Source organism: Oreochromis aureus, linkage group 5 (genome assembly GCF_013358895.1).
Source record: "Oreochromis aureus strain Israel breed Guangdong linkage group 5, ZZ_aureus, whole genome shotgun sequence".
In the NCBI taxonomy this organism is placed as follows: Eukaryota; Metazoa; Chordata; class Actinopteri; order Cichliformes; family Cichlidae; genus Oreochromis; species Oreochromis aureus.
In genome coordinates, this window is record NC_052946.1 from 6,094,487 (window position 1) to 6,121,170 (window position 26,684).

At 40.9% G+C, this 26,684-nt stretch overlaps 1 protein-coding gene across 2 annotated transcripts in view; it reads left to right on the forward strand.

Annotated features, from left to right (window-relative positions):
• Positions 1–22,326: 22,326 nt before the first annotated feature.
• epha8 (eph receptor A8) overlaps positions 22,327–26,684 on the forward strand; it is a 151,226-nt gene continuing 146,868 nt past the window's right edge. For both annotated transcript variants that reach the window (XM_039612758.1, XM_039612759.1), the window contains exon 1: positions 22,327–22,652. In XM_039612758.1, the coding sequence (XP_039468692.1) occupies positions 22,565–22,652 (88 nt within the window). In that variant the 5' untranslated portion in view covers positions 22,327–22,564. The remainder of the gene's footprint in view (positions 22,653–26,684) is intronic.

A 26,684-nucleotide genomic window follows, 5' to 3' on the forward strand; every position in this document is an offset into this window, starting at 1 on the left:
GGCTGTCTTTACACTGTCACCACGTCCATATAATAAACTCCACAAGCATGAAAACTGAGAATTAGGTAGACTGGACATTGCTGTCGCTCACGGTGAAAGAATTTTGTCAATAGGACCTGTACTTTTCATTTGGGAACGATTTGTTTCGACCTGACTTTTCTGTTCATTTTAAGCAGCAAAAGTGAGGTGCATGTCTGTGCGCGTGTGTATGGAGCCAGTGGGTGCCGTCACTATAGCAACCAGGCTCACACCTGCCTGCCTAATGAGCTCTCTCTCACTCTGCCAAGATTCATCTTAAACACTTCTCTTTAAACTGCTGCTGTGTCCACAGTGTTTGCTCTACAGCCATCTTTTTACCCTCAAAACGTCGCCATCGTTGTTCTCTTTCCAACACCGTGTCTTTCAAAGTTCAGACATTTAAAATTTTTAAACTGTGTGGATCCAAGTGGAGGGATCACATTTTAGTCATTCAGTGATTCAAAGAATATGAACTTTTAATATTCATTCAGATGTTTTCTGACTCTAAATTTTCTTTTCTCATTACTTAGGTTTTTCTAATTTACATTTAAAACATTTTCAGCTATTTTCCAACTTCTTCTCTGTGCTTGTCAGCTTTTAGCAGTTCAGCACTTTTGTTTTCATGTGAAAATTTCTGTATTTTTCATCTCATTCAACATTTTTAACTTAAAATTCAGCAATTAATTCTTTTCAGTGCATATATTCAGATTCAAGCATTCACACTGCAGTTTCTTCAGAAAATGCACTTTCTAGTTATCTATTATTCCATATTCCGTACGTTTTTTGGCATCTAACTCCTTCAAAACTGTTCAACTTAGAAAAACCATTCAAACACCGTTAGATTCCTCTTCTTTAGGACATGACTGCTTCTATTTTTCTCATTTTTAACATTTATATTTTTAATTTTATTCAACTTTTTTCAACAAAAATTTCCCATGTATTTCAATGGGGAGACCCTTCAAATCCTCATTCAACTTCCTCATTTTCAAACTGTATCTACTTCCACATACGTTGACATAGAGCCACCATTCAAACTTTAAAAGGAAGACAAGTCATTCAACTATTCAACTTGTATTTATCTTTTCAATACCTATTATACTTTTTCTTCAGTTCCACTTTAAGTTTCATGATGTTTTTTCACCCGTTTCAGAGTTTATAATGGGTGTGTATGGGACGGAATGTTGGGGCTAGAGTGAGACAGCTGAACTGCTAGAGTGAGAGGAGCAAAAAAATTAATCTGAAAATATTTTTTAAAACTGCTGCTGTGTCCACGGTGTTTGTTCTACAGGTATGATTTTACCCTCAAAACGTAGCCATCGCTGTCCTCTTTCATCCAATGTGTTTACTATTGTACTAGGTGTTATGGTTCTTTCATAAATGTCACCAATGCACAGCCTCCTCCCTCCAACTCTTCCATAGACTCTAATGTTAAAATGGCTCAGAAGGTTCGTTTGAAAATCAGAAGAGCATGGTGTCTTTACACTGTCACCACGTCCATATAATAAACTCCACAGGCATGAAAACTGAGAATTCGGTAGACTGGACATTGCTGCCGCTCACGGTGAAAGAATTTCGTCAATAGGACCTGTACTTTTCATTTGGGAGCGATTTGTTTCGGCCTGACTTTTCTGTTCATTTTAAGCAGCAAAAGTGAGGTGCATGTCTGTGCGTGTGTATGGAGCCATTGGGTGCAGTCACTATAGCAACCAGGCTCACACCTGCCTGCCTAACGAGCTCTCTCTCTCACTCTGCCAAGATTCATCTTAAACACTTCTCTTTAAACTGCTGCTGTGTCCACAGTGTTTGCTCTAGAGCCATCATTTTACCCTCAAAACGACGCCATCGTTCTTCTCTTTCCAACACTGTGTCTTTCAAAGCTCAGAGATGTAAACCTTTAAAACTGTGTGCATCCAAGTGGAGGGATCACATTTTAGTCATTCAGTGATTCAAAGAATATGAACTTTTAATATTCATTCAGATGTTTTCTGACTCTAAATTTTCTTTTCTCATTACTTAGGTTTTTCTAATTTACATTTAAAACATTTTCAGCTATTTTCCAACTTCTTCTCTGTGCTTGTCAGCTTTTAGCAGTTCAGCACTTTTGTTTTCAGGTGAAAATTTCTGTATTTTTCATCTCATTCAACATTTTTAACTTAAAATTCAGCAATTAATTCTTTTCAGTGCATATATTCAGATTCAAGCATTCACACTGCAGTTTCTTCAGAAAATGCACTTTCTAGTTAAATTATATAAATCTGACTTCCTTAGAAGTTGCTTTTACTGTAAAACACAGTGTTTTCTATAATCACATTACATTTTTTTCTTTAACATAGTAACACATTACTGAACTAAATCCTGTTATCACATTGCAGTTACAATTATGGTTTTACTTGTGTCAAAAAATTTCTTCAATTATCTGCATGATGGGTGAATAGAAAAGAAAAAAATCAGCAAATCTGCCATGTTTGTGTGCACTTCGGCAAGAGTCAGCTGACTTCGGTTTGTAGGGAGGAGGAAAGTGGCAGAACTGTGTGCACCTTTTGAAGAGTGGTTATATGTGCGTTCTTTTTATTTCTATTGTATAAAGAGAGAATAATGTGATGGTAAAGTACAACTGTTGTTCAGGCAAGAAACAACTACTGCAAACACAGACACTTTGCAACTATCTGCAAAGAGACATAGAAACACATACTAACACAGAACTGTCAGTGAACAATACAACTACAGAAGTGTAAAGAATTCTCCATGAAATAATTAGGTAACATGAGGTATAACCCTGACAGTATGACACTACCTTAAAGTGGACATGAATCACTACAAATGTAAAGGCTAATTTACACTATGGAGCCCTGCTCTTAAACTCAGTGTAGCTGGATAGTCCGAACTGAGGGGATCGAACTACCACAATGCAACATTGCAGACATAGAGGACAGCTACAAGTAGCTGGGAATCCCAAAGGCAAATAGGAACCACAAAGAAGCTGCTAGGAAAGCTGTAACCACCAAGTACCTCCAGAGGGTCAGGCAAGTCCTGAGAAGTCAGCTGAAAGTTAAGAACAAGATCTGGGCTATCAACACCTAAGTCCTGCCTGTGATCTGGTACCCTGCTGGGATAATAAGGTGGCCAAAGGAGGACATAGACGCCACTGACATCAAGGCTAAGGCAGGTTATTGGTCGGTTGTTGGATGGGACCGGTCCCTTCTGGGGGTCCTTGAGGATTAGGACTGTCCGGCCTTTGGTTAGCCATTCTGGGTTTATCTCATCGAGTACGTTTGTGCTGCCAGGCGCTCGTGGAGTGCAGTCAGCTTCTTCAGTCAGTAGACGTGAACCATATCGGGGCCTGGTGCTGTCCAACTCTTTATACTGGAGATCCTTTCTTGGATATCTGCCACCATGATGGTTACTGGACCCTGTTCAGCGAGGTTGCTATGGTCTGCCCTCAGATCCACTAGCCACTGAGCATTGCCGTTATGGGTTGTGTCCTTCTCCCATATGCTCTTCCAGTATTGTTCCATCTCCAACCTTGGTGGTGCTGTTCTCATATTGTTCCCCTACCACTTAGAGTACACCTTGGCTGGTTCCGTGGAGAACAGCTGGTTTATTCTCCTGCCTTCTATCTCTCCTTCTATCTCTCTGGTGTACCTGTTCAAGTGGCTGGCCAAGGCTGTGAGTCTTTGCTTGGCAGTTTCCATATGCCAAGCAATATATATATGTACATATACATATATATATATATATATATATACATATATATATATATATATATACATAACATAACATAACATAAATGCTACGGCAAGGAGGAGTCAGGACGCCAGGTCAGGGGAGAGATCATCACCCCACCCGAGATTGGGTACACAGCCCCAAGTGCGATAGGAGAAGGATCGTTGAGTGCGAGAGGAACTGACCTGAAAAATAGGATCATGGCCAAGCTTGAAACCTGGATCCCCCATAGCCGGTTACCAAGATTACGTGAAGTACCCTCAGAAGGTCTGCTAGATGATGTTAATGCAGCACTACAGACGATACCTACAACCACGATTACCGACACTAACAAGCTGATCTACAATATGGCAGCAGTGATCAGTGAGATGCTTGGCTACAAGTTGAACAGCCACAAGGGGCAGTACCCTCCATGGAGAAGGAGGTTAGAGGGCAAGATCAAAGTAGCACGGAGGGAGGTTAGCCAACTAACGGAGTTGCAGAAAGGTGCGACAAAGAAGGTGCATAAGAAATACAGCAAGCTGTCCATAACTGAGGCCTTGGAAACTGCCAAGCAAAGACTCACAGCCTTGGCCAGCCGCTTGAGGAGGTACATCAGAGAGATAGAAGGCAGGAGAATAAACCAGCTGTTCTCCACAGAACCAGCAAAGGTGTACTCTCAGTGGCAAGGGAACAATAAGAGAATAGCACCACCAAGGCTGGAGACGGAGCAATACTGGAAGAGCATATGGGAGAAGGACGCAACCCATAACGGCAATGCTCAGTGGCTAGTGGATCTGAGGGCAGACCATAGTGACCTCCCTGAACAGGGTCCAGTAACCATCACAGTGGCAGATATCCAAGAAAGGGTCTCCAGTATGAAGAGTTGGACAGCACCAGGGCCCGACATGGTTAACGGCTACTGGCTGAAGAAGCTGACTGCACTCCACGAGCGTCTGGCAGCACAAATGAACCAGCTGCTAGTTAACGAGAGACACCCGGAATGGCTAACCGAAGGTCGGACGGTCCTGATCTCCAAGGACCCCAAGAAGGGACCGGTCCCATCCAACTACCGACCAATTACCTGCCTCAGTACTACATGGAAGCTCCTGTCAGGCATCATATCGGCTAAGATGAACAGGCACATGGGTCAATACATGAGTGGGGCACAGAAAGGGATTGGCAAGAATTCCAGAAGCGCAAAACACCAGCTACTGGTAGACAGAACAGTCAGCCGAGACTGCAAGACCAGACTGACCAACCTGTGCACTGCCTGGATTGATTACAAGAAGGCCTATGACTCAATGCCCCACAGCTGGATACTGGAATGCCTAGAATTGTACAAGATCAACAGGACCCTAAGAGCCTTCATCAGGAACTCAATGGGGATGTGGCGCACAACACTAGAGGCCAACTCCAAGCCCATAGCACAAGTCACCATCAAGTGCGGGATCTACCAAGGAGATGCTCTGTCCCCACTGCTGTTCTGCATAGGCCTGAACCCCCTCAGTGAGATCATTAACAAGACTGGCTACGGATACCGACTACGGAACGGAGCAGTTGTCAGCCACCTCCTGTACATGGATGACATCAAGCTGTATGCCAAGAGTGAGCGAGACATCGATTCACTGATCCACACTACCAGGCTATACAGCAATGACATTGGAATGTCGTTCGGACTGGAGAAGTGTAGTCGGATGGTAACAAAGAGAGGGAAGGTAGTCAGAACTGAGGGGATTGAACTACCAGAAGGCAACATTGCAGACATAGAGGACAGTTACAAGTACCTGGGGATCCCGCAGGCGAATGGGAATCATGAAGAGGCCGCTAGAAAGGCTGCAACCACCAAATACCTGCAGAGGGTCAGGCAAGTCCTGAGGAGTCAGCTGAGCGGTAAGAACAAGATCCGGGCCATCAACACCTCGCGCCCTGCCCGTGATCAGGTACCCTGCTGGGGTAATAGGCTGGCCAAAGGAGGAGCTAGAAGCCACTGACATAAAGACAAGAAAGCTCCTTACCATGCATGGAGGGTTTCACCCCAATTCCAGCACCCTGAGGCTGTACGCTAAGCGTAAGGAAGGGGGCCGGGGACTGGTGAGTGTCAGCACCACAGTCCAGGATGAGACAACGAACATCCAAGAATACATTGGGAAGATGGCCCCAACTGACCGAGTGCTCAGTGAATACCTCAGGCAGCAGAAACCCAAGAAAGAGGAGGGAGACGAGGAACCATCATGGAAGGACAGGCCCCTTCACGGTATGTACCACCGGCAGATAGAGGAGGTGGCTGATATCCAGAAATCCTACCAGTGGCTGGACAAAGCTGGACTGAAAGACAGCACAGAGGCACTAATCATGGCAGCACAAGAACAAGCTCTGAGTACAAGATCCATAGAGGCTGGGGTCTATCACATCAGGCAAGACCCCAGGTGCAGGCTGTGTAAAGATGCCCCAGAGACAATCCAGCACATAACAGCAGGGTGCAAGATGCTAGCAGGCAAGGCATACATGGAACGCCATAACCAAGTGGCGGCATAGTGTACAGGAATATCTGTGCCGAGTATAACCTGGAAGTCCCGAGGTCAAAATGGGAGATGCCCCCAAGGGTGGTGGAGAATGACCGAGCTAAGATCCTGTGGGACTTCCAGATACAGACGGACAAAATGGTGGTGGTTAACAACCGGACATAGTGGTGGTAGACAAACAGAAGAAGACGGCTGTAGTGATCGATGTAGCGGTTCGAATGACAGCAATATCAGGAAGAAGGAACACGAGAGCTGGAGAAATACCAAGGGCTCAGAGAAGAGCTTGAGAGGATGTGGAGGGTGAAGGTAACGGTGGTCCCCGTGGTAATCGGAGCACTAGGTGCGGTGACTCCCAAGCTAGGCGAGTGGCTCCAGCAGATCCCGGGAACAACATCGAACATCTCTGTCCAGAAGAGCGCAGTCCTGGGAACAGCTAAGATACTGCGCAGGACCCTCAAGCTCCCAGGCCTCTGGTAGAGGACCCGAGCTTGAAGGATAAAACCGCCTGCACGGGCGTGCTGGGTGTTTTTTGTTTTTTTTTATGTATGACCTCTGGAGGTGGAGCAAGGCAGAAAGTTGGTGCCTTAGTCCCTGGCTGCTCCAGTCTGTGTGCCACTTTGTATAAAATGCTTAGGGCTCAAATTGAGTAGAAGAGCGATATATGACAAACAGTCCATTTACCATTTACATAACTCCAGTGTTATTCTAGATTGTACAAAACTGAAAATATTGTCTGGAACAACAGACTACATAAAAGCTGAATTTGAATTTGAACCACATCACTGTTATATTATTGCAGTGCTAACCAAGCAATGTTACTTGTTCAGTTAAGTAGTAGTTTTATGAATTTTCAATCATGGCAGCATGACTGAGGATGTATATGCATATCACCTTTTGGAACAAACTGTCATATTTATTTAGAATGAAAAAAGGTCATTCACTAGCTCGTGAGGCTAATTTTAAGGCAATGACATTCAATCAGGCCAGGCAAGGCAAGCCAGTGCTTGTCTAGTGAAATCTAAAAATAGAGTAAATGGACTGGTTCCTATTAGAGATGGACCGATCCGATATTACGTATCGGTATCGGTCCGATACTGACCTAAATTACTGGATCGGATATCGGTGAGAAATTAAAAATGTAATCCGATCCATTAAATACATTAAAAAAACACCTCACAAAACTTGCGATACGGCGTAACTCGCCTCATAACCGTAGCACGTCGGAGCAGTGCGCTCACATGATAGAGCGGCTGTGTGTATTTGTAGCCTCGCTACCAAACCAGCATTTCATCTCCGAAGAAGTTATCCCAGAGAGAAGTAAAGCAAGTGTGTAAGTTCATCTCTGAATGTTTGTAAAGCATTCCCACGTTAAGCTTAACAACCGATATAGGGAGCGACTGCCTCTCATTCTCTCTCCCTCTCCTGCCGCTACTTCGTGAAACTGCTTAATGATCAGCTGATCGGCTTTTCTGTCGCGAGTCCGTCTCTCTTCTTTGTTTTTGGCCCACTTCGCGCCAGAAAGAGGAAACCAGCGGCTGAACAACAGCAGCACGTTTAAGCTTGATAAGCTGTTGTTAGAATTTATTTAATATTACTTTCTACACCAGGATCCTTTTCTACGCAGCTGACGGCTGGTAACTGTGCAGGGGCGGATCTAGCAAAGTTTAGCCAGGGGGCCGATAGGGGCATGAACAGGGAAAAGGGGCACAAAGACATACTTTTCTTTCTTATTCTCATTTAAAATGTCTCGCTTTTAATAAATAATTATCTGAATCTTACACCCAAAGTTTTAATCTGATGTAAAATGTATAGAAGTCCATTACTGTATATAGTAACTGTTAAGTCTAATATACCCTAGTAAGCTATAGTACTTTTTCCTTTGGGAAGATACCATCTGTGCAGTTTGCAATTCTGTTGAAGAAAGATGTTGAATCTATTTAATTATTCTTGAAAAATAATTTAATTCTGTGCATTTTTTTTCACCCTGCATCAAATTAAAGTTGATTACATCGATTGAGCATCTTGAGGCGGAGGGTGGGGGGTGGTTCCCTATTTTTTTTTGCTGGGAGTTTGCAACCCTATTAGTTAGGTTGCTTAATATTTCTGCTAAGTACTCTTTAAAATACCAGAATAGGAAGGATGGAGTAGGTTTAAGTTTATTAGATTGATCAGTGTTGCTGAACTATAAAATATTTTGGGTGCAGTGTATTTTTTTACATACAGGTATAACAGAATAGCTTTAGTGTTGTTGTTTATTTAAACTTGAGGATGAACTTATACAAAATGCAGCAAGATATTAAAAAACAGTTTTATTGATTAAAAAACACACAATATCGGATTCATATCGGTATCGGCAGATATCCAAATTTATGATATCGGTATCGGTATCGGACATAAAAAAGTGGTATCGTGCCATCTCTAGTTCCTATATAGTGCTTCCCTACTCTACCTGGGCACTCAAATTGCTTTATATGACATGCCTTTTTCACCTATTCAAACAAGATTTTTTTCTAAGCATAAGTGCTTTCTATTTAATTTCACACTTCACACTTTCACACTTTGATAGATGCATTGGAGAGCAACTAGATCGAACCAGCAACATCCATCCTTTAAATCATTGTCATCTTGTGGCTATAGCTGGCTATTGTTTCTGGAAGCAGAATTAATGCCTCTTAATTAATGCCCTTCGATTGAAACTGGTACCAGTACAGATTGGTACTGATAGGTGTTCTCATGGGCATGTCCGTGTCCTAGTAACAATGACTGAAACTCGTCAAACTGATATAGAAAAACTTTAATAACTTGTTTAACATGATAGCAATAAGAAGCTTTAATGATGGACAGGGGAACTCAAACCATGGCCAGTTTAATTAAACACAGGCTCCATCAACGCTTACAGATTAGACTCTTTGAGAAATCACTTGGTTGATCAAATGAATAAAGTTTAAATGTGTTTAAAAGTTGTTTTGGTAATACACCACCTTCGTTTTCATTAATTTTTAATCATTTTGTGTGGGGGGGGGGTACATTGTCTCTATTTGCCTTCTGTACATTCTGTAATTTACTGCATGGTACTGGGCACTGCTTTAAAGAATAACTCCACTAAAAACTGCAAAGGAAATGGGAATTTTTTTTATGATTTATTTTGTTTTGAGGTAATATATATATAGAGAGAGAGAGAGAGGTCCAAAGGTGCATGTGATGGATGTGGAACATGAGATCAGACAAATTTAAATAAGCTACAGTTTTTGATTTACACTAAACTGCTTTAAAAAAAATTATCTTGGGTGTATCTTTAAAAATGATTTATAGCTATCATTAATTATTATTTCCCTTCTCTTTTTTGATAGAACTATTTTTGTATCAAGTTTAGTCATATGCAGAATGTTTTACCCTCGGGTTTTTTCAGCATGTTATGACTAAACTTGTCTTTCTGAGCCTACCTGGTAAGTGCAGCACCTCTGCCCCTCAGCTGTGTAAGCCACAGCACCCTGATAAGAGTTCACTGACCTTTGTGTCAGAGTGGGAAGCAGAGAATTGGGAGATGACAAGCAAAACAGACTATGAGATGCAAAAAAACAGAAGAAGAAAAGAAGTAAGCAGTATCTTTACAGTCAGATGTTTCAGATACCCACTGTTGCCAGAGAGGGGAATTGAAAACGATTATCTTGAAGAAGCTGAATATGTCAGGGCACTGGAGTGGACTGTAGGGTGGGAGATTCTCACTAGTGCTGAGTCTGATCAAACAAGCTATCCAGATGAGAGGAAGATTAGATGAGACGATGGTCTCGGCGGATTCAACTGGCTGACTCTATGATTGCAAACATGTACTGTGGTTACTTTTGTCTAGGGGTATAGTGCAGACTGAATCCATCTCAACTTAATTTAAACACTTTTCTGTAGGGACAGTGTGTGCCGCCTTTAACCCTGTGCCATAAAGTCTTAATAAAAACTGGTGTTCACATAATAGCCAGGAACATCCCCAGCATGAACAAATACAGATCTGGTCTTGGTTGAAAAATTCGGTTGGTTTAGAGGACCTGTGTATACCATAATGGCATGGCAACAAAATATAAATATTGCTCTCACTTATCATGACATTAAAATTTAGCAAGAGGAAGCAGTTTGCAGACATGACAAGCAAAAGTCAGGACTATAGCTAATATTTAACATAGCCAAATGTTCTTCGATTGATTGGTTGTGACCTTTCTGTGGGAAGTGTGCATGTTCCTTCTGTATCTCTGTGGGTTTCCTATCCAAGTCCAAAGACATCCTTGTTAGGTTAATAAGTATGTAGTTGTCTGTTTTTCTATGTTGGCCCTGTTATGGAGCAGCAACCATTTGCCATATGTCAGCTGGAATACGCTTTAATTAAGACACTGAAATGATTATAAAGTATACTTAAAATAACTTAAATAAAATAACTTAAAATAAGTACTGCTTATTGTTCACATAATGGATCACTCTCCTGTTTACCATAAAACTAAATTTAATTTAGTAATGTTTGCTTGTTAAAGGAAAATTAGTTTTCATTCAGGAATATTAAATGGTAAATGACTGGCCATCATTTCCATCAACTTTTTCAAAGGGCATTTCAAAAAAGCCATTTAGAGAAGGAGGAAATTAATGATTGGCTGAACTATGAACATTGTTTGCTTTTTCACTTACTTTAAGTTCAGTCTTTATATAATAAGTCTGCTCCACTGGTGGAATGACTCTTTATATCATAAGGCTGCGTACTCAATGAGTACCTGTTGAAGCACCCTGTTTGCTCTAAGAGTGGTAAGAGTGTTGAGAAGGTTGCAGAGGTGGGACCAAGTCATTGTTTTGCAAGTCTCAAGTAAGTCCCAAGTCTTTATCCTCAAGTCACAAGTCAAGTCTCAAGTAAAGTCAAGCAAGTCAGAGTCAAGTCGCAAGTCAAGACAGACAACTTTCAAGTCAAGTCCCAAGTCCGAAACTTTGAATTTCAAGTCCTTTCAAGTCTTTTTTTTTAACCCTCTGGGGTCCCGGGTATAATTGGCGTTCTTGACTACTTTTGATTTTACTTCTATATTTCACTTTTAAAATATGTTTTTCTTGCCTTGTTTGGTATCATTATTTACAGCACAACCTCAAATATCTGAAATTTGAGTTATTTTTTCATTTTGGTATACTATATTAGCACAGTTGATCTAAATTCAGACAAAAAATTCAGAATCCGAGTAGAAAAAAGTTATATTTTTTTACATGTTTAACGAATCATTTTCATAACTTGAAATGCAAATAGAAATTGTACATTTCTAAAAATTATGCACAAGTTTTGCAAACAACAAAGTTATATGGTACTATTTACCTAAAAATGCAGCCAAGGCCTCAGGCGTTTTTTATATAACCATTTAAATCTATTTACAGAACAATCAGGTGTGCTGCATCAAATAAGAAGGCACACAAATTATTTGTGCCAGTCCAAAAAATGTAGTTTGTGTTCAGTATAAGACAGAGGAGAACACCACAGGCCTAAACCCTGCAGGTCTGACAACTGGAGGTGCAACAGTCCAGTTTTCTATGTGGAGACAGCGTTTACACTGGAATCTGCCTTTGACAGCTTTTTAGATCAAATATGAAATTCAGCAGTCTAACCGACACACAATACAAAACAATAACTACACAACAAACTAACTACAGCCTCCAAACACGCTAAACGTCACTAATGTCTCACATATGAAAACTCTCTCTCTCTCTCTTTCTTTCGCTCGCCCGCTTTCCGTCGCGGGTGTCACTCCTAAAAACTTCCCCTTCTCCCTAAACAACCAAATGTCACATGTTGCCTTATCATTTTTTTGATTGGCTGACATGGTAAACTCTAACACCAATAGGGAAGGGGTGTTTTTCTTTTTTCACTCGCAAGTGGAGAGCGTATGCTAGGCTGTCTGTAGAAAACGCCGTTTTTGTCTAGCATCCCTGTTGAGAATAACCTTTGCAAATAAACAACAGCTAATAACATAAGATCAAAGTATTTTATTTCATGTATTGACATAAATGACAGAAGAAAAGGGCCATGTATAGCAGGACTACTCAATTACACACTAAGGTGGGCCAGATTTTCTAACCAAAAAAAAATTTCCCTGGCTCAGACATGCAAAAGTTAAACACGACCATACACTAATTGCAAATTAAACACAGTGATTTTGAATTGTGATGTGATGGTAAAATAAATATTTGTCAGTCTAAACTGGGTTAAATCTACGGGGTTAATGATGGGGAGGAGACGGAGAGAGACTGAGTACAGCTACAGAACCCACTTTCTGAAACGGACCCTGCTCACCATTCACCGACAATTCTGAGCTAACAAGTTGCATGTTATTCTTGGATGCGCTTGCAGGACCGGATTTAAAATAGCATGACAAACATATCATACCTGTTAAAGCCAAACAGTATCATCAACGTAGCCCGAAGAACATTTGCTAATAAGATGAAGTTAGCTAAGTCAGCTGTCTCATCGTAGCAAAAAAAAAAAAAAAAAAAAAGCACCACCTACCGTTCTTTATGCAACTTCAAATGTCGGACAAAGTTGGAAGTTGTTCCATCTCCGTCTGTGATTCTCTTCTTGCATGTTTTGCATATTGCATTTCGTTTTTTGTTGACTACTTCGTAGTTTATGTACCCGAAAGAAATTACTCTTGGGAGCATTTTTGGCTCGAGCGTTTTTGTTCTTGTTTTTTTAAAATCTGGTTAATTTGATTGGCTGTGCTACAGCCCACGCTCACATACATACGGAGTGTGGTAAGAATGAATGAATGAATAAAGTGAATTAATGGTCCGCACTTTTTATATAATATGTATGTTAAATTTTAGATTTGGGTAAAATATCAAGTCTTTTCAAGTAAACAGGTTCAAGTCCAATTCAAGTCCCAAGTCACTGGTGTAAAAGTCCAAGTCAAGTCCAAGTCTTACAACCTTTTTTCAAGTCAAGTCTAAAGTCATAAAATTAATGACTCGAGTCTGACTCGAGTCCAAGTCATGTGACTCGAGTCCACACCTCTGGAAGGTTGATCGTTTTTACTTTACAGCTGGACCAACAGTCATTAAGTTTAAACTTTTGAACTCACTTTGCACCTAAAATTGTCAAAAGGATGATGAGGAGAGGTTTTGGACTCCTTTAAAGGAGGGTCAGATATGCCCCCACCAGCTTTTTCTGTATGTGTCTTTGTGGGTCTCTGCTGTATGTGCTTAAAGGCTCTACACAATGAGGTTTTGCTTTCTTTTTTTGCTCCATGTTGTCTTGCTGTTCTGTGTATTGTGATGTACTATTTTCCTGTTCATATGACATATAACTATGCTTCAAGAATTTCACTCTTTTCCAGAGGATCTTTTTGAGTGATTTAATTTTAATTGGATCTAAAAAGCTGGATCTCCAAAACATCATTGGCTAGATAAAGTTATCGTGTTGTCTTTAAAATTTGTGACCCAACAAACCATTCAACACAAACCTGTGAATTCAAGCATAAAAAACGGACCTAATTCGTGGAACGAACTGGTGTTATGTCTACATATAACAGACAACTTAGCAATGAACCAGTTTTACAATGGTGTGAAAAAGTGTTTGCCCTCTTCTTTATTTTTGTATGTTTGCCACACTTATGATCTTTCAAATCATCCATCCATCCATCCATCCATCCATCTTCTTCTGCTTATCTGGGGCCAGGTCTCGAGGGCAGCAGCCTAAGCAGAGGAGCCCAGACTTCCCTTTCTCTAGCTGCCTCCTTTAGCTTGTCCGGGTGAACACCAAGCCATTCCCAGGTAAGCCGAGAGATATAATCCCTCCAGCGTGTCCTGGGTTAGCCCTGGGGCCTCCTCCCAGTGGGACATGCCCAGGACACCTGACAGGAGGCGCCCAGGAGGCATCCTTGTCAGATGCCCGAATCACCTCAACTGGCTCCTTTCGATGTGGAGGAACAGCAACTCTACTCTGAGCCCCATTCTGAATGGCCAAACTCCTCATCCTATCTCTAAGGGAGAAGCCAGCCACCCTTTGCAGATACAAGCAGCGGAAATGTGTTTCCTCCAAACTCGTTCTTTCGGTCACTACCCACAGCTCGTGACCATAGGTGATAGATCGACCGGTAAATTGAGAGCTTCACCTTTACACTCAGCTCTCTCTTCACCACAATGGACTGGTACAGTGTCCGCATCACTGCAGCCACTGCACCACGATTACTCTCATCACTTGTGAATAAGACCCCAAGATACTTAAACTCCTCCACTTGGGGCAGAAACTCGTCCCTGACCATGAGTGGGCACTCCACCCTTTTCCTGATTCTCATTCCCACCACTTCACACTCGGCTGCCAACCGCTCCAATGTGAGCTGGAGGCCATCACCCGATGAAACCAACAGAAGTTATGAACAGAATCGATGACAGCTCCATGTTTGCTCCATGCAGCCCTGGCGGAGCCCATCACCCACCAGAAACGAGTGCAACTTATTGCCGGCTATGCAGACCAAGCTTCTGCAACGGTTGTTTTGCTTCAGCCACTGCCCGAGCCGCTTTCCAGCTGGCTTGTTAGTACCTATCAGCTGCTTCCAAACTGGCACAGGCTAACCAAACCCGATAGGACTCCTTCAGCCGATGGCTCCATTCACCAGGGTTACCACCACGACAGTCACGAACCACCTTGCAGCTGCAGCTCAGTGCAGCATCAATGGAGGTGCTGAACATGTCCCCAGTCTCCCTCGGAATAATGGTGAAGCTCTGCTGGAGGTGTGAGTTGAAGTTCTCATGGACCTGGGCCTCTGTCAGGTTTTCCCATCGCACCCTCAGTATACATTTAGGTGCACTTCAGCATTCTTCCACCGCCACCTGATCCAACTCGCCACCAGGTTGTGATCTTCACCCAAGTGCCCAGAACATATGGTCTGGTGATCAACGACCTGCGACCTAGTGCCACGTGCACTTATGGACCTTTTGTTCGAACATGTGGTTTGCACAGAAGTCCGGTAAGCAAACACCGCTCAGGTTCAGTTGCGGTAGGCTGTTCCTCCCAGTCAAGTCCCTCCAGGTCTCACTGTCATTGCCCACATGAGCACTGAAGTCTCACAGTAGGACAACAGAGTCCAGCATCCCACACAGGGACTCTATACAACATAGCACATTCATCCATTCACACAAGTACTGTCTTTGAAGTGCTTTTTAACTACCATTCACACTTTGATGGATGCATGGAGAGGAACTTGGGGTTAATATCTTGCCCAAGGCATGCTAGGGGGAGCCAGGGATCGAATCACCAACCTTCCGATCAGTAGATGACCTGCTCTACCTACTGAGCTATAGCCACATAAATTATCCGTGGTGTATCACATCTTTGGAAACCTAAGTTCAGTTTCTCTAGCCCAGGCCAGTCAGTTTAACTAATTGTGTGTCTGTGTCATCTAAGATAAGATAAGATAAGATAAGTTAAGATAAAACTTTATTAATCCCTCGGGTGGGTTCCTCTGGGAAATTTGGTATAATCGGTATATCTAGCATAATTGATAAATAAAGCTTGGTATCATTGGCATAGCAATAAAAATGTATGCTACAGCTTCAATCAGTGCCTCTCTATTAAAGTGAACTAGAAGAAAAAAAGCTAAAAAAAAAACCTAGAATAAAAAATAGAGACTTTTCTGATATTGCAAAGATGTATTTATTTTTGCTTGGGGACATGCACTCACTGGCTACTTTTGTTACATCTTGTTATTACTTGATTGGACCCTCTTTTGCATTTGGAATGACCTTAATTCTTTGAGACATGGATTAAACAAGGTGCTGGAAATATTTCTCAAAGATTTGGTCCATATTGATGTGATAGCATCACACAGTGGAGATTTGTCTGGTTTCCAGCCATGATGCAAATCTACTATTCCACCACATTCCAAAGGTTTTCTGTTGGATTGAGGTCTGGTGACCAGTTTAAGATAATAAATTGCAGAGTCCCGCTGCTGCACAGATGGACTAGTAAACTGACAACTTTGCCTTTTTGCTGCTAATGCACCAATTGCAGAAAATATATTTGAGGATAATCTAAAAATTAAATTCAGTTATATAAACAAAAAACAGAAAAGAAAAAGTCATATGAGCTCTTCTTTATGCAGGAAATTATGATGCTCATTTACACTACAACAAATCACTTGAGTACAATGTAAGAATAACAATTGAACAAGAAGAATGTTTGTTATGAATAAAACTTTTTTGAGCAGAAATACAATTTGAAACTTTTTTTTGGTGTCATGACACGACAGTTTTGCATTGCACACATTCACGTGTGTAATGTGTTCCTGCAGCTAAAGTAAATAAAGGCTTCTTGTGCTATTTTGGCTCACAGTATAGAATGGTGACATCTATTAAACTAACACAAAATAAAGTAAGACACTGATGTTTTTCTGTTTTTAAACAACATCTGTTCTGCTTTTAGTGTCATTCTCTGACTTGTTAATTTTTGCTCCAGATGAATTTACCTGAACTGACCCGTATTGGTTTAAATCCGTTTGATTACACTGAGATGAAATAAAAGGAGCTGAACTGATCAAAAAATTAAAGTGAGAGTGGCCACAGAGTCAGGGACTGTGCTCTGAGCCGCTCTGTCACTATTGCGCTATATTTAGCCAACACACACCAACAAGCCCCAAAACAGTAAGCGCGCGCTGACCCCCACCATCTGCTCACTCTCTCTCTTTCACACACACACACATGTATACAGACACACACCTTATGGTTTTACCGCCAACTGCTGCCCACAGACCCCCCAGGTAAACCCAGGTGGACTTATTAAGATTCGCGTCATGAGGTGTTGTTACACACACATACACACACACACATACACACACACATACACGGGAGGGGGACTCCAGCAATAGAGTTGTTAGTGAATTTGCTCATTATGGTGGATACATATACTGTATATAACAACAAGGCTTTTCAAAGACTTACTGTGAGAGCAGAGAGCTATGGGAAGCCATTTTAATGAGCTTGGATGTGAAATTCTGTGGGTGTGTGTGTGTGTGTGTGTGTGTGTGTGTGTGTGTGTGTGTGTGTGTGTGTGTGTGTGTGTGTGTGTGTGTGTGTGTGTGTGTGTGTGGGGGGGGGGCATCGAAGTGAGTGTGTATATAACACATCTATCATGCATTTCTCTCCCTCACGCCTTCAATTATGGTAAAAGGACAAAATGACCCGACAACATTTGTATTACTCCTGTTTGGGCTCACATTTATATTCATATTCTGAGTCACACTTTTATACGTGTAATACCTGGCCCCTTAGAGTGCTGTGTTTCACACACTGTGGGACGTTTTTTTGTTGTTGTTGTTGTTTTGGGTTTTTTTTTATCCTACCACCTCCTTTAGCCAGAAGTGATAGAACACTTTACACAGGTGCACAACTGCTTGAAAATTAACTGCCAAAGATGCAAAAGGTGACCGAGACAGCAACTCGTGGGATTTTTCTGGATCTGTTTTCTGCTTACTCATATTCGAACATAGTGTTAGCCCAGGCACCAAGTCAAGCTCAATGCCACAATCCTGGCAGGTCAGCCAATCTAAGTGTCAGCCCACATCAGCTTATGGCTCAGCTGACACCCTCCCACATAATCATCTTGTGAACACTTTATATTAACTATCTGTAACAAATGATAAATTGATAGTTAAATCACCTTTAGTTAGTTACCATTAGCATGAAAAATAAAAATTAATATGTTTTCTTTTTTGCTATACAGACCTGCTCTTGGTTTCTATGAACCTACAAGCTGTTTCTCTCACTAGTTAGTTTCGATCCCACTTTTTAATTTTGATAGCTATTTATTTCTTTTTAGTCAGTAGGGTTGGGTTAAAAAATGACCCAAGAGTGAGACCCATCTCACTCTTGGACACAGAAGTCTGATAGACAATGGTTTTGGGTTCAAATAAAATTGTTTTTGTTTTTTTTACACAAATTAATGACATACATATAAATATAATTTTACTATTGATTAGACACTAAAATAACTAATCATCACTTTATCATTTATTATCAATTGCTATCATAAAGTTATACCAGGTGACCCTTTAGGAAGGACTACTTAATCTGCTTTAGTCTTCCCACAGGTACTGCAAATCTGCAAACCACTCAGCAGTCCACCTTAACCTCAGCTCATGTTATCATGCTGGAGTCAAAGTCACAGCTTTTGTCGATATGACAGTATATGAGTATATGACAGCATATAGGATATGAGTGTTTTTCTGCTGCTCTACCTGTATATATGTAAATTCATGTAGATGCGCTCTACCTGAATTTGCATATGCGCAGATGGTTCCAGAACAGTACCACAGAGCCTTGCATAAATTTCTGCTGTAAATTCAATTCAATTCAATTTAATTCAAGTCAAGTCAATTCTATTCAGTATTATTTATATAGTGCCAAATCACAACAACAGTTGCCTCAAGGTGCTTTATATTGTAAGGTTAAGATCCTATAATACTGTATTTTTTGTACTTTTTAACTGGTAATAAAAAAGTGTGGATTGAAATTTGAACTTATTTGGTCAGTTATCTGGTTACAATGCAGACTTTTATTCTCCAAATCCCTGGAGAATCTGACAGAAATCAGTGATTTGTTTTGGTGTTTTTGGCATGTTGATGGTGTTTAAAGGTTCAGAGAGCACTCTTTGCTCTGCTTTGGAAGATTGGAGCATCCGGGTGAAGATGACAGTGTTGTCATCGCAAGCGTGCAAGCCTATTAGACAGGCAGACTGACAGTGCAGCCTAGTGGTAAAGAAACGAAGCCTCACACATGAACACATACACACACAAACGCTGCAGACGAGGGACAACTCAGCTATAGAGCATAACAGCATCTGAAATATGATGCACATCCATCCGCATCTGTGTGTTTGTGTTTATGTGTGTCTCACTCCAGCCAGACATTGCACGTAGGCACAAAGCTCCCCTATACATGCTGTGGAAGAACCATTATGAACTCACACAGACACCCCTGTGTCTCCAGGCCTGAGGAGGGTGGAGGCAGGCGTTTGGCAGGTGCAGCACTGCCTCAGTTTGGCCTTGACACTCATGTCAACTAACCTCCATCTTCTTTGCTTAGTAGGCCAGCTGTCTGTATGTTCACACTCAACATTCACGGACAGGCCTCACTTAAAGCCTTAAATATTTTGTAGGATGAGTAATAGTTTACTTCTGTATGTGTGTGTGTGTGTGTGTGTGTGTGTGTGCACATGTGTGCATGTGCAAGGCCAATCAAGCAGCAGCAGAAGAAGCAGCCCTGTCGTGATGGCAGCCAAGCTGTGACAGTGTTGTGCTGCCATGTCCCAGGGCTCACGGGGCGTACAGTTCTGTTTGGAAACTCAGCACGCAGCAGGGCTGGCAGACCCCTGAGCAGACCTCTGTGACACACAACACAGCTACAGCAGGAGGATGAGTGGCTGGCCCTGTGCAAAGGGGGACTGTGGAAGGAATGCATTCTTTACTTACATTAATTTATTTCATAATTTAAAAATAATACATATTTGGACTGAGAAGCACTATTATTAACTGAAGTAATGTCTTTAAAAACATTCCAATAATTATTTTTAAGGTTTTTAATGTCACAGTATATTTATTTATTGATGAAAGTCATGTTATTGTTATTATTACTAACAACTGTAAAATAATAATAATGATAATAATTATAATAATCATCACCATAATGTGTGCAAATTATATCTAACAAAAATGTCTATTATAATCTCTTTTGGATTTATCAGTGGAACAATTACCTAATGGTAGTATTAGTTATTAGTAATATTTGTATATTAGTGTTTTTATTAGTACAAATAAATCTGTTAACATTATTTGTATTATCTCCATTAATAGGAATGACAGTTATGATATATCATTATTTTCAGTGATGCAAATAATAGAAATGAGATAATTAGTGACGGCAGTAGTAGTACAGGTAAAAATAACTGTACATTGTTTAAACTGGCATAATACTCTACTACAAGTAATTGAACCTGGAGTAGTAGCTAGAAAACCCAACCAAGTACAAGTAATTTTAACACTGACAATAGTTGACACATAACATGATTTGTTATGATTTATTGCTACTATTATTATTATTAGAAGAAGAAGTAGTACAGATGTAATAGTAACAATAACAGTAGAATGAGTAATCAAGTAAAAATAATAATATAATTTTTATTATTAAAAAATCTGTGTGGAAAAAAAAGAGGATCATCAGTTACTGCTGTAGACTTTCTCTCGTCTTAATTTAAAACATAAATTTTCACTTTTATAATATAATGTAGATTTTGCACTATTTGTATTCCATGTGCTACGAGTGGCATGCTAGTTTGGAGCAAAGGCGTCTGTTATTATGCCCGTCCATTTCATTTTTTTTTTGTCTGTTTTTGTTTTTTTTAATCAGCTGCAATTTTTTATGTGGAAAAAAGTAAAGTAGTAGAGTAAGCAGTATTATTATTATATTATTAGAGGAAATGGAAACTAAGAACAAAACTCTAATTATCCATAATTAATAAAAAGAAAACAGGTTTGATGTCATTTGTCATTACCAGTAGACACACAGCGAATGAAAGTGCACCAAAGACTGTATAGAAAAAAGTTTTCACTACTGATTATTTATTTATTCATTTTTTAGTGGAGTCGGAGCAAACCTTATTTGGACAAAAGTGCACAGTACTAAGCTAGCAGCTAAGATTAGCTATTTTAGTTAGCGAGCTGTTAATAAGTGCTAAGTAGCACACTAATAAAGTACAAGAATTTCACTTTGCATGAACCCCTTGAGTGGGCTGGCAAAGTACAATATTTATGAGGTAAGTCCATTAAAATCCTTCACAAGGCACCGAAAGCCCAGACATGGCAGTGAGGACTAGTTAGCGGAGGTGAGAGCTAACAGACAGCCACTGGCTACAGCCTGGTCTCTAATTTTAAGCCTGAACAAAATACAACTTTTAACACACTTCACCCATTCTAGAGTTGTCCGGAAGGGAGGAAAGTATACGCACCAGGGTGTAAACATGCTCTTTAATGCTGCGAGGTTGGAGGACCTGCAATTTTTGGAACTTCCTGTGTTGGCTTCAATTTTAAGCTCCAGAGGTTGGTGCTTGGTGTTAACATTGAAACAATAGCTGAGCAAACACTCTCACCTCAAGGTCTGTTCAGCAGCTTGTCTCTAGTTTTCAAAACATGCGACATGAGCGGACCCAGAACTGCTAAGGATGTTTTGTCAGCTGTATATTGTTAGTTTTACATCAGTTCACCGCGTTCACACCTCATGAATGCAAATGTAGTTAAAGTGAGATTTGGCAGACTGACTAATAAAATCTATTTTTCTGTCAGCCTTCTAAACCAGTATTTGCATGCACATGTGTCTCTGCATGTGCAGCAATTTTACTTTACTGTGGCTCAGGTCACTGTAACGCAAGCTTATCAAGAGTGCAGGAAGAAAAAAGATCATTGATCTGGACAGGTGCCGTGATCTTGCACATTTCCCACCATTGCATGAATCGATGCTTGATCACAGTGCTAGAATAACAGTGCTTCTCACACACACAGACACACATATGTGAAGTTGCGCTGTGCTGCACCTGATCATAGTGAAGGTAATAGCTTTATGAATGCAATATGGATGATCGATAACCGATCATTGTCCTTGGGCCTCGCAGACATGCTACTGTTTTCAGTTTATCCCATCAGTCAGATATTTGCCACTGGGTAGGTGAGAGTGTGTGTTTGTTGGGGAGGGGCGCGCCAATGACAAATGAGGGTAAATAGAGGTAGAGAGAGAGAGGGAAAAAGAGAGGGAGAGAGGGAGGATTGGGGTGTAGCACTGTGCCAGCTCATGACCCAGAGAGATAAACAGAAAGTGAGAGTTGGCCAGGCAGGTAGGACAGGGAGGGTGTGGCGTTCTGAGAGAGCGTTTACTCCCGATGCCGCGCTCTAATTGGCTGCCACCGTTCTGACAGACGCGGCCGTCCCTCCCTCCCTCCTTCTGCCTGCCGAAACTCTATCTATGTATGTGTGTGTGCATGAGGGAGCTGGCAGATTGAAGAGAGCCACAGAGGCAGCCTCTAACTCCAACCCAATGAGCTCACAGCCTCCACACACACACACACACACACACACAAAATCTCTCCTCAGCGCTCTGCTCTCACTCTCTCTTCAACCCTGGGACACAAGAAGAAGAAGGAGGAGAGAGCACAGAGAGAGAGAGAGGAAGAGGCAGTGAGATCCAGAGAGGGAGAGTGAGGGTGAGGGAGTAAGAGAGGAGAGAGGGAGAGAGAGGCAGAGGGAGACTGGCGGGGTGTGAGGGAGAACACCATGGCTTCAGATCCGGGGCTGGCTGCGATGCTGCTATGGACTATATCACTACAGGCTGTGGGCACCTCGGGAACTAACAGCAATGAAGGTAAGAAAGAGAGAGAGAGTCTTTGTGTGTGTGTGTTAATTTGAACAGACAGAATTAAATAATGCATATAGTCAGACAGCGGGGATTAACTTCATATGTACATGTGGAGAGCCAGTGTGGAGAACACAGCGACAATGAGTCAACGCATGACACGCACGCACACAAACACATTAACAAATGTAAACACACACTTCAGAGAGGATGTCTCAACCCAGGGGCAAGACATCAAAGTTTGCTTCGCGGAGCAACTCAAGGAAATCCGCCTGATGTCTGCATGTGTACGTATGAACTCGTCTTGACATTGCTCATATTTGTCCGGGTTGCGTGTCAGCTGCAGTAACAGCGCATGTGTCTGCTGAGGGCTTAGGTGGTGACGTGAAAGTGTGTGTGTCTGCGCTCTTTTTCTTCGTGTTATCTGAGCCGAACATTTTCATGAATCCTCACTTGTGTGATCTTCTTGAAAAAGTGTGTGTGTGTGTCCCCTATACTCTTGTTCCACACACTTTGCTCCCCAAAGCCCAGCCTGGGTTTGTTTTCTTCCATCCTCTTGTCCTTCATCTTTCCACCATGAGACGGAAAACTGTTGTTATCACTTGTTCAACTAATGCTGCGCGCACACGCCACAGAGTCCCCCGACACCTTCCTTTATATTAGTTTGTGAGTGTGACACGGTCCTTGACATAGGTCTGATCTCAGGAGGCTGAGTGACAGCAGCGGCTCAACTGTTAGGGCCTCTTCTTCACCCCTCGTGACAACACTGAGCTTTATCTGCTGCAGGAAGACAAGAAAAAAGCAGCACACACAGTCGTGTGTGTGTGAGAGTGTGTGGGGTGGAATTGCCTCAGTGGTGAAGAAGTATCCAGTATGAAGTCAAGAAGGGTGAGGTGAGACACGTTCAGTCCTGCGATATCTGCATGTCACATTTTATTTACCTCTCCATCCTTCGGCGGTCCCGTCCTGATTGGTGCTGATTGGACCACAGTGTTCGCTCATATCCACTTCCATGTAAAGCGCTCCCATTCTTCCTATGCCTTTGCTCTTAACATTCAGCCCACGATGACTGGCGCCCATTGCTGAGACATACATGCTAACTGAATTTAAGAACTTGTCGGTCTCACTCCAAATCTAAATGTAAAAGCAAAACAAACAAATAAAAAAAAAACCCAAACCACACTCCCCCCAAATTGGTAGAAATTCACAAAAGTTTCACTGACCATCATTTTAGGTCCAAAAGTGTCTCGATCCACCTTAATAAAAAAAACTGGTGAGAATACTGGTGCAGTGCAAACCCATTTAAATCAACATGGTTTCATATTCTAATATTCTAATACTTTGAGGTAAGAGTTAATATTACAGTTTTATTAGAAGATTTGTCTTAATTTGACAGGAAATGTGGGAAAAATAAAAAATGATACAATTGCATCCCTTTGGTATTTTTTGCCTAACAATGAAGACGATCACGTTTGGAAATCCCCCTTAAAATGCTTTAAAGTAAATGTTATTCCTCTTATTCCCACTGCTTCTAACAAATACAATTTATAGGTCCCATTCAGATGGTGCAGAAGCTTAGAAAACACAGAAACAGATGTTATGATAGACAGTAAGTGTTTTTTTCTGGTTCTCCCTTTAGTACACTTAGTGTCTTTGTTCTGTCACAGCAAAGTTTGAAAAGCTCATAATAAAGCTGCTTTTACTGAGCTATTCAAGAGCTCAGTGAGAGGACAACTGATTCCTGCTCACAGCAGTTCACCTACAAAGAAGTTCTCACTCTATTTAAGAGAACCTCTGAGTGATGATAATATATATATATCTATATATATATATATATATATATATATATATATATATACATATATATATATAAAAACCATCCCTCGAAAACATCCTATGGTCTTATCATCATTTATCGAAATAAAGACATGCAATTAAGCTCAAGTCAGAAGTCGATGCAAAAAAGATAAAAAAAAATTTATTTCGGTAGTTTTGTCTGTATCCCATTGAATTAAAAAAAAAAAAAAAAACGAATTTGAAAGAATTAAAACGATGAAATGTTAATTCTCTCCTTTGCTTTTCTACAGTCTGACCCGAGGGCAATTCAAGATATTACATGTACATGGAACAGATAGCTAGAAATATAGATGCAGATAAAGCGCTAGGAATTACATTGTTGAAAGAGCAGGCACTGCAACCGTGCAGAGCTCTGACTGACTTGAGTACGTATATCAGAGCAGGAGCCAGGGCCAGCCATTTTGTTTTTGTTCATCGTATTCATCCTGTGCAGATCCATACAAATGGCCAGAGGTGTGTATGTTAGGCTGCGTGCGCTTTCACACGCAGTGAGACTTTGAATTGTATATATTCAGCTCATCAAACCTTAAGTGTCCTTCAAACATTGTCATTTAGTTACTTGGAGCAACTCTGTTTGTGTGTGTTCGTGGATCTGTGGTTAGGAGGGGTCAGACCTCGAGGAACAAAGAGACAAAGGGAAAGCAAATGATATTTTGACATCTCATAATGTGTCTGGGTGTTCTTCAGCTGGAGATGTGCAATATTGAATCTTGCACCGAATCTATTGTGTGCCCGACAGCCACAGTAATCATTACAGAATCCGATTGCTGCTGTTTTCTAGGCAGAAAAAAAGAGGAGCTCTAGGCTGTGGCAAACCTGCCACAATGTACGGCTTGTATGCTTAGCAACATATTTCATTTGCAGAGATGGAATTTAGAATATCACGAGTCACATAAAGCAAGGAAGTAAAGTGTGAAAAGGGTGTGCAGCTTGTACAACTTTGTGCCTATGAAAACAACATGGCATTATGGCATTGTGAGAATAGTTTTGGTACACAGGCAACGCTAAACTGAATTGGTTAAAAAGTAATTAACGTAAAAAGAAATCTTCAATATTAAACAACTTTGGAGACGTGATTTTCTTTTGACACAATTTAGATGCAATCTAGCAGGTGAGCGCTGTTTTTGATTTTCCTTTTAATCTTGAATATGACCTATAAAAAAGGAAATTTAAGAAAAAAATTAAGCTAATTATTCAAACTATTGTAATGAAGCAATCATTAAAAATAGCTTAGATATAGAAATAGATATATCTTTATCTGTAATGTTGCGTGCTTTATCCTTAATGCTTGAGATTTTAATATTTCTGTGTAATATACAGAAGCCCGAGTTAAAAAAACAAAACACTTTAAGTAGAACAATTATTTTTAAATTACATTAAATACAGAGAATCTATATGATTTTGAAATGTTCCAGTGAATTATTAAACCCACCAGCTCCTCTCATGATGAAATGTTGTGAAACATAAAGTCGTTTGTTTTCTATTCCATTCTTGTATTTTTTTTTCCATGAAGTGTTTTTTTAATTTCCAGATTCTGATTGTGTTTCGGAATAACACTTCTTCATGCTTATCATGTTCATCACTTTTTTTCTGTTGACCAAGAAAAGCAAGCTAGACACTAGAGTCAGGTATGTGATTGGTCACTGGTCTGTATGAACGAGCAACCAGAAAAACGAGGAAAAATATCCGTCTTTAAAATTCAAATTGAATTCATTTGCAATTGTCTGGTTACACTAAGTTTTTCAGTGCTTACAGGTTCAGTATGTGTTTTTTAAATCATTTTGTTTTTCAAGTCTCTTGAAGCTGTAAGTTGTAAACATCAACACCAGCAGCAGACGCTCCTCTAACTTTGAGCTATTTGCTGCAGAAATAATGCTTTCTAAGAATCCGTTCACAGAGGAAACACTGACCTATTTTTGACAGATTTTTGAGGGATGAAAATGACCGCATTAAAGTTATTGGCACAAAATACTTATCATCTGTATTTATATCTGCCTCCAGAAAAGTCATTATAGGCCAAACAGACACACTCGCACAGGAAGCAACACATTTTGCTGCATCTCCCACATATTATTGCAACTTTTGCCTGTACGGGGGTGGTGGTTTTCCCTTAGCAGCTTATCCTGTCTGTGAGTACTGTCCCCTTCTACTCCAGCACACTGTTTTACACTGTCGCATTCCCAT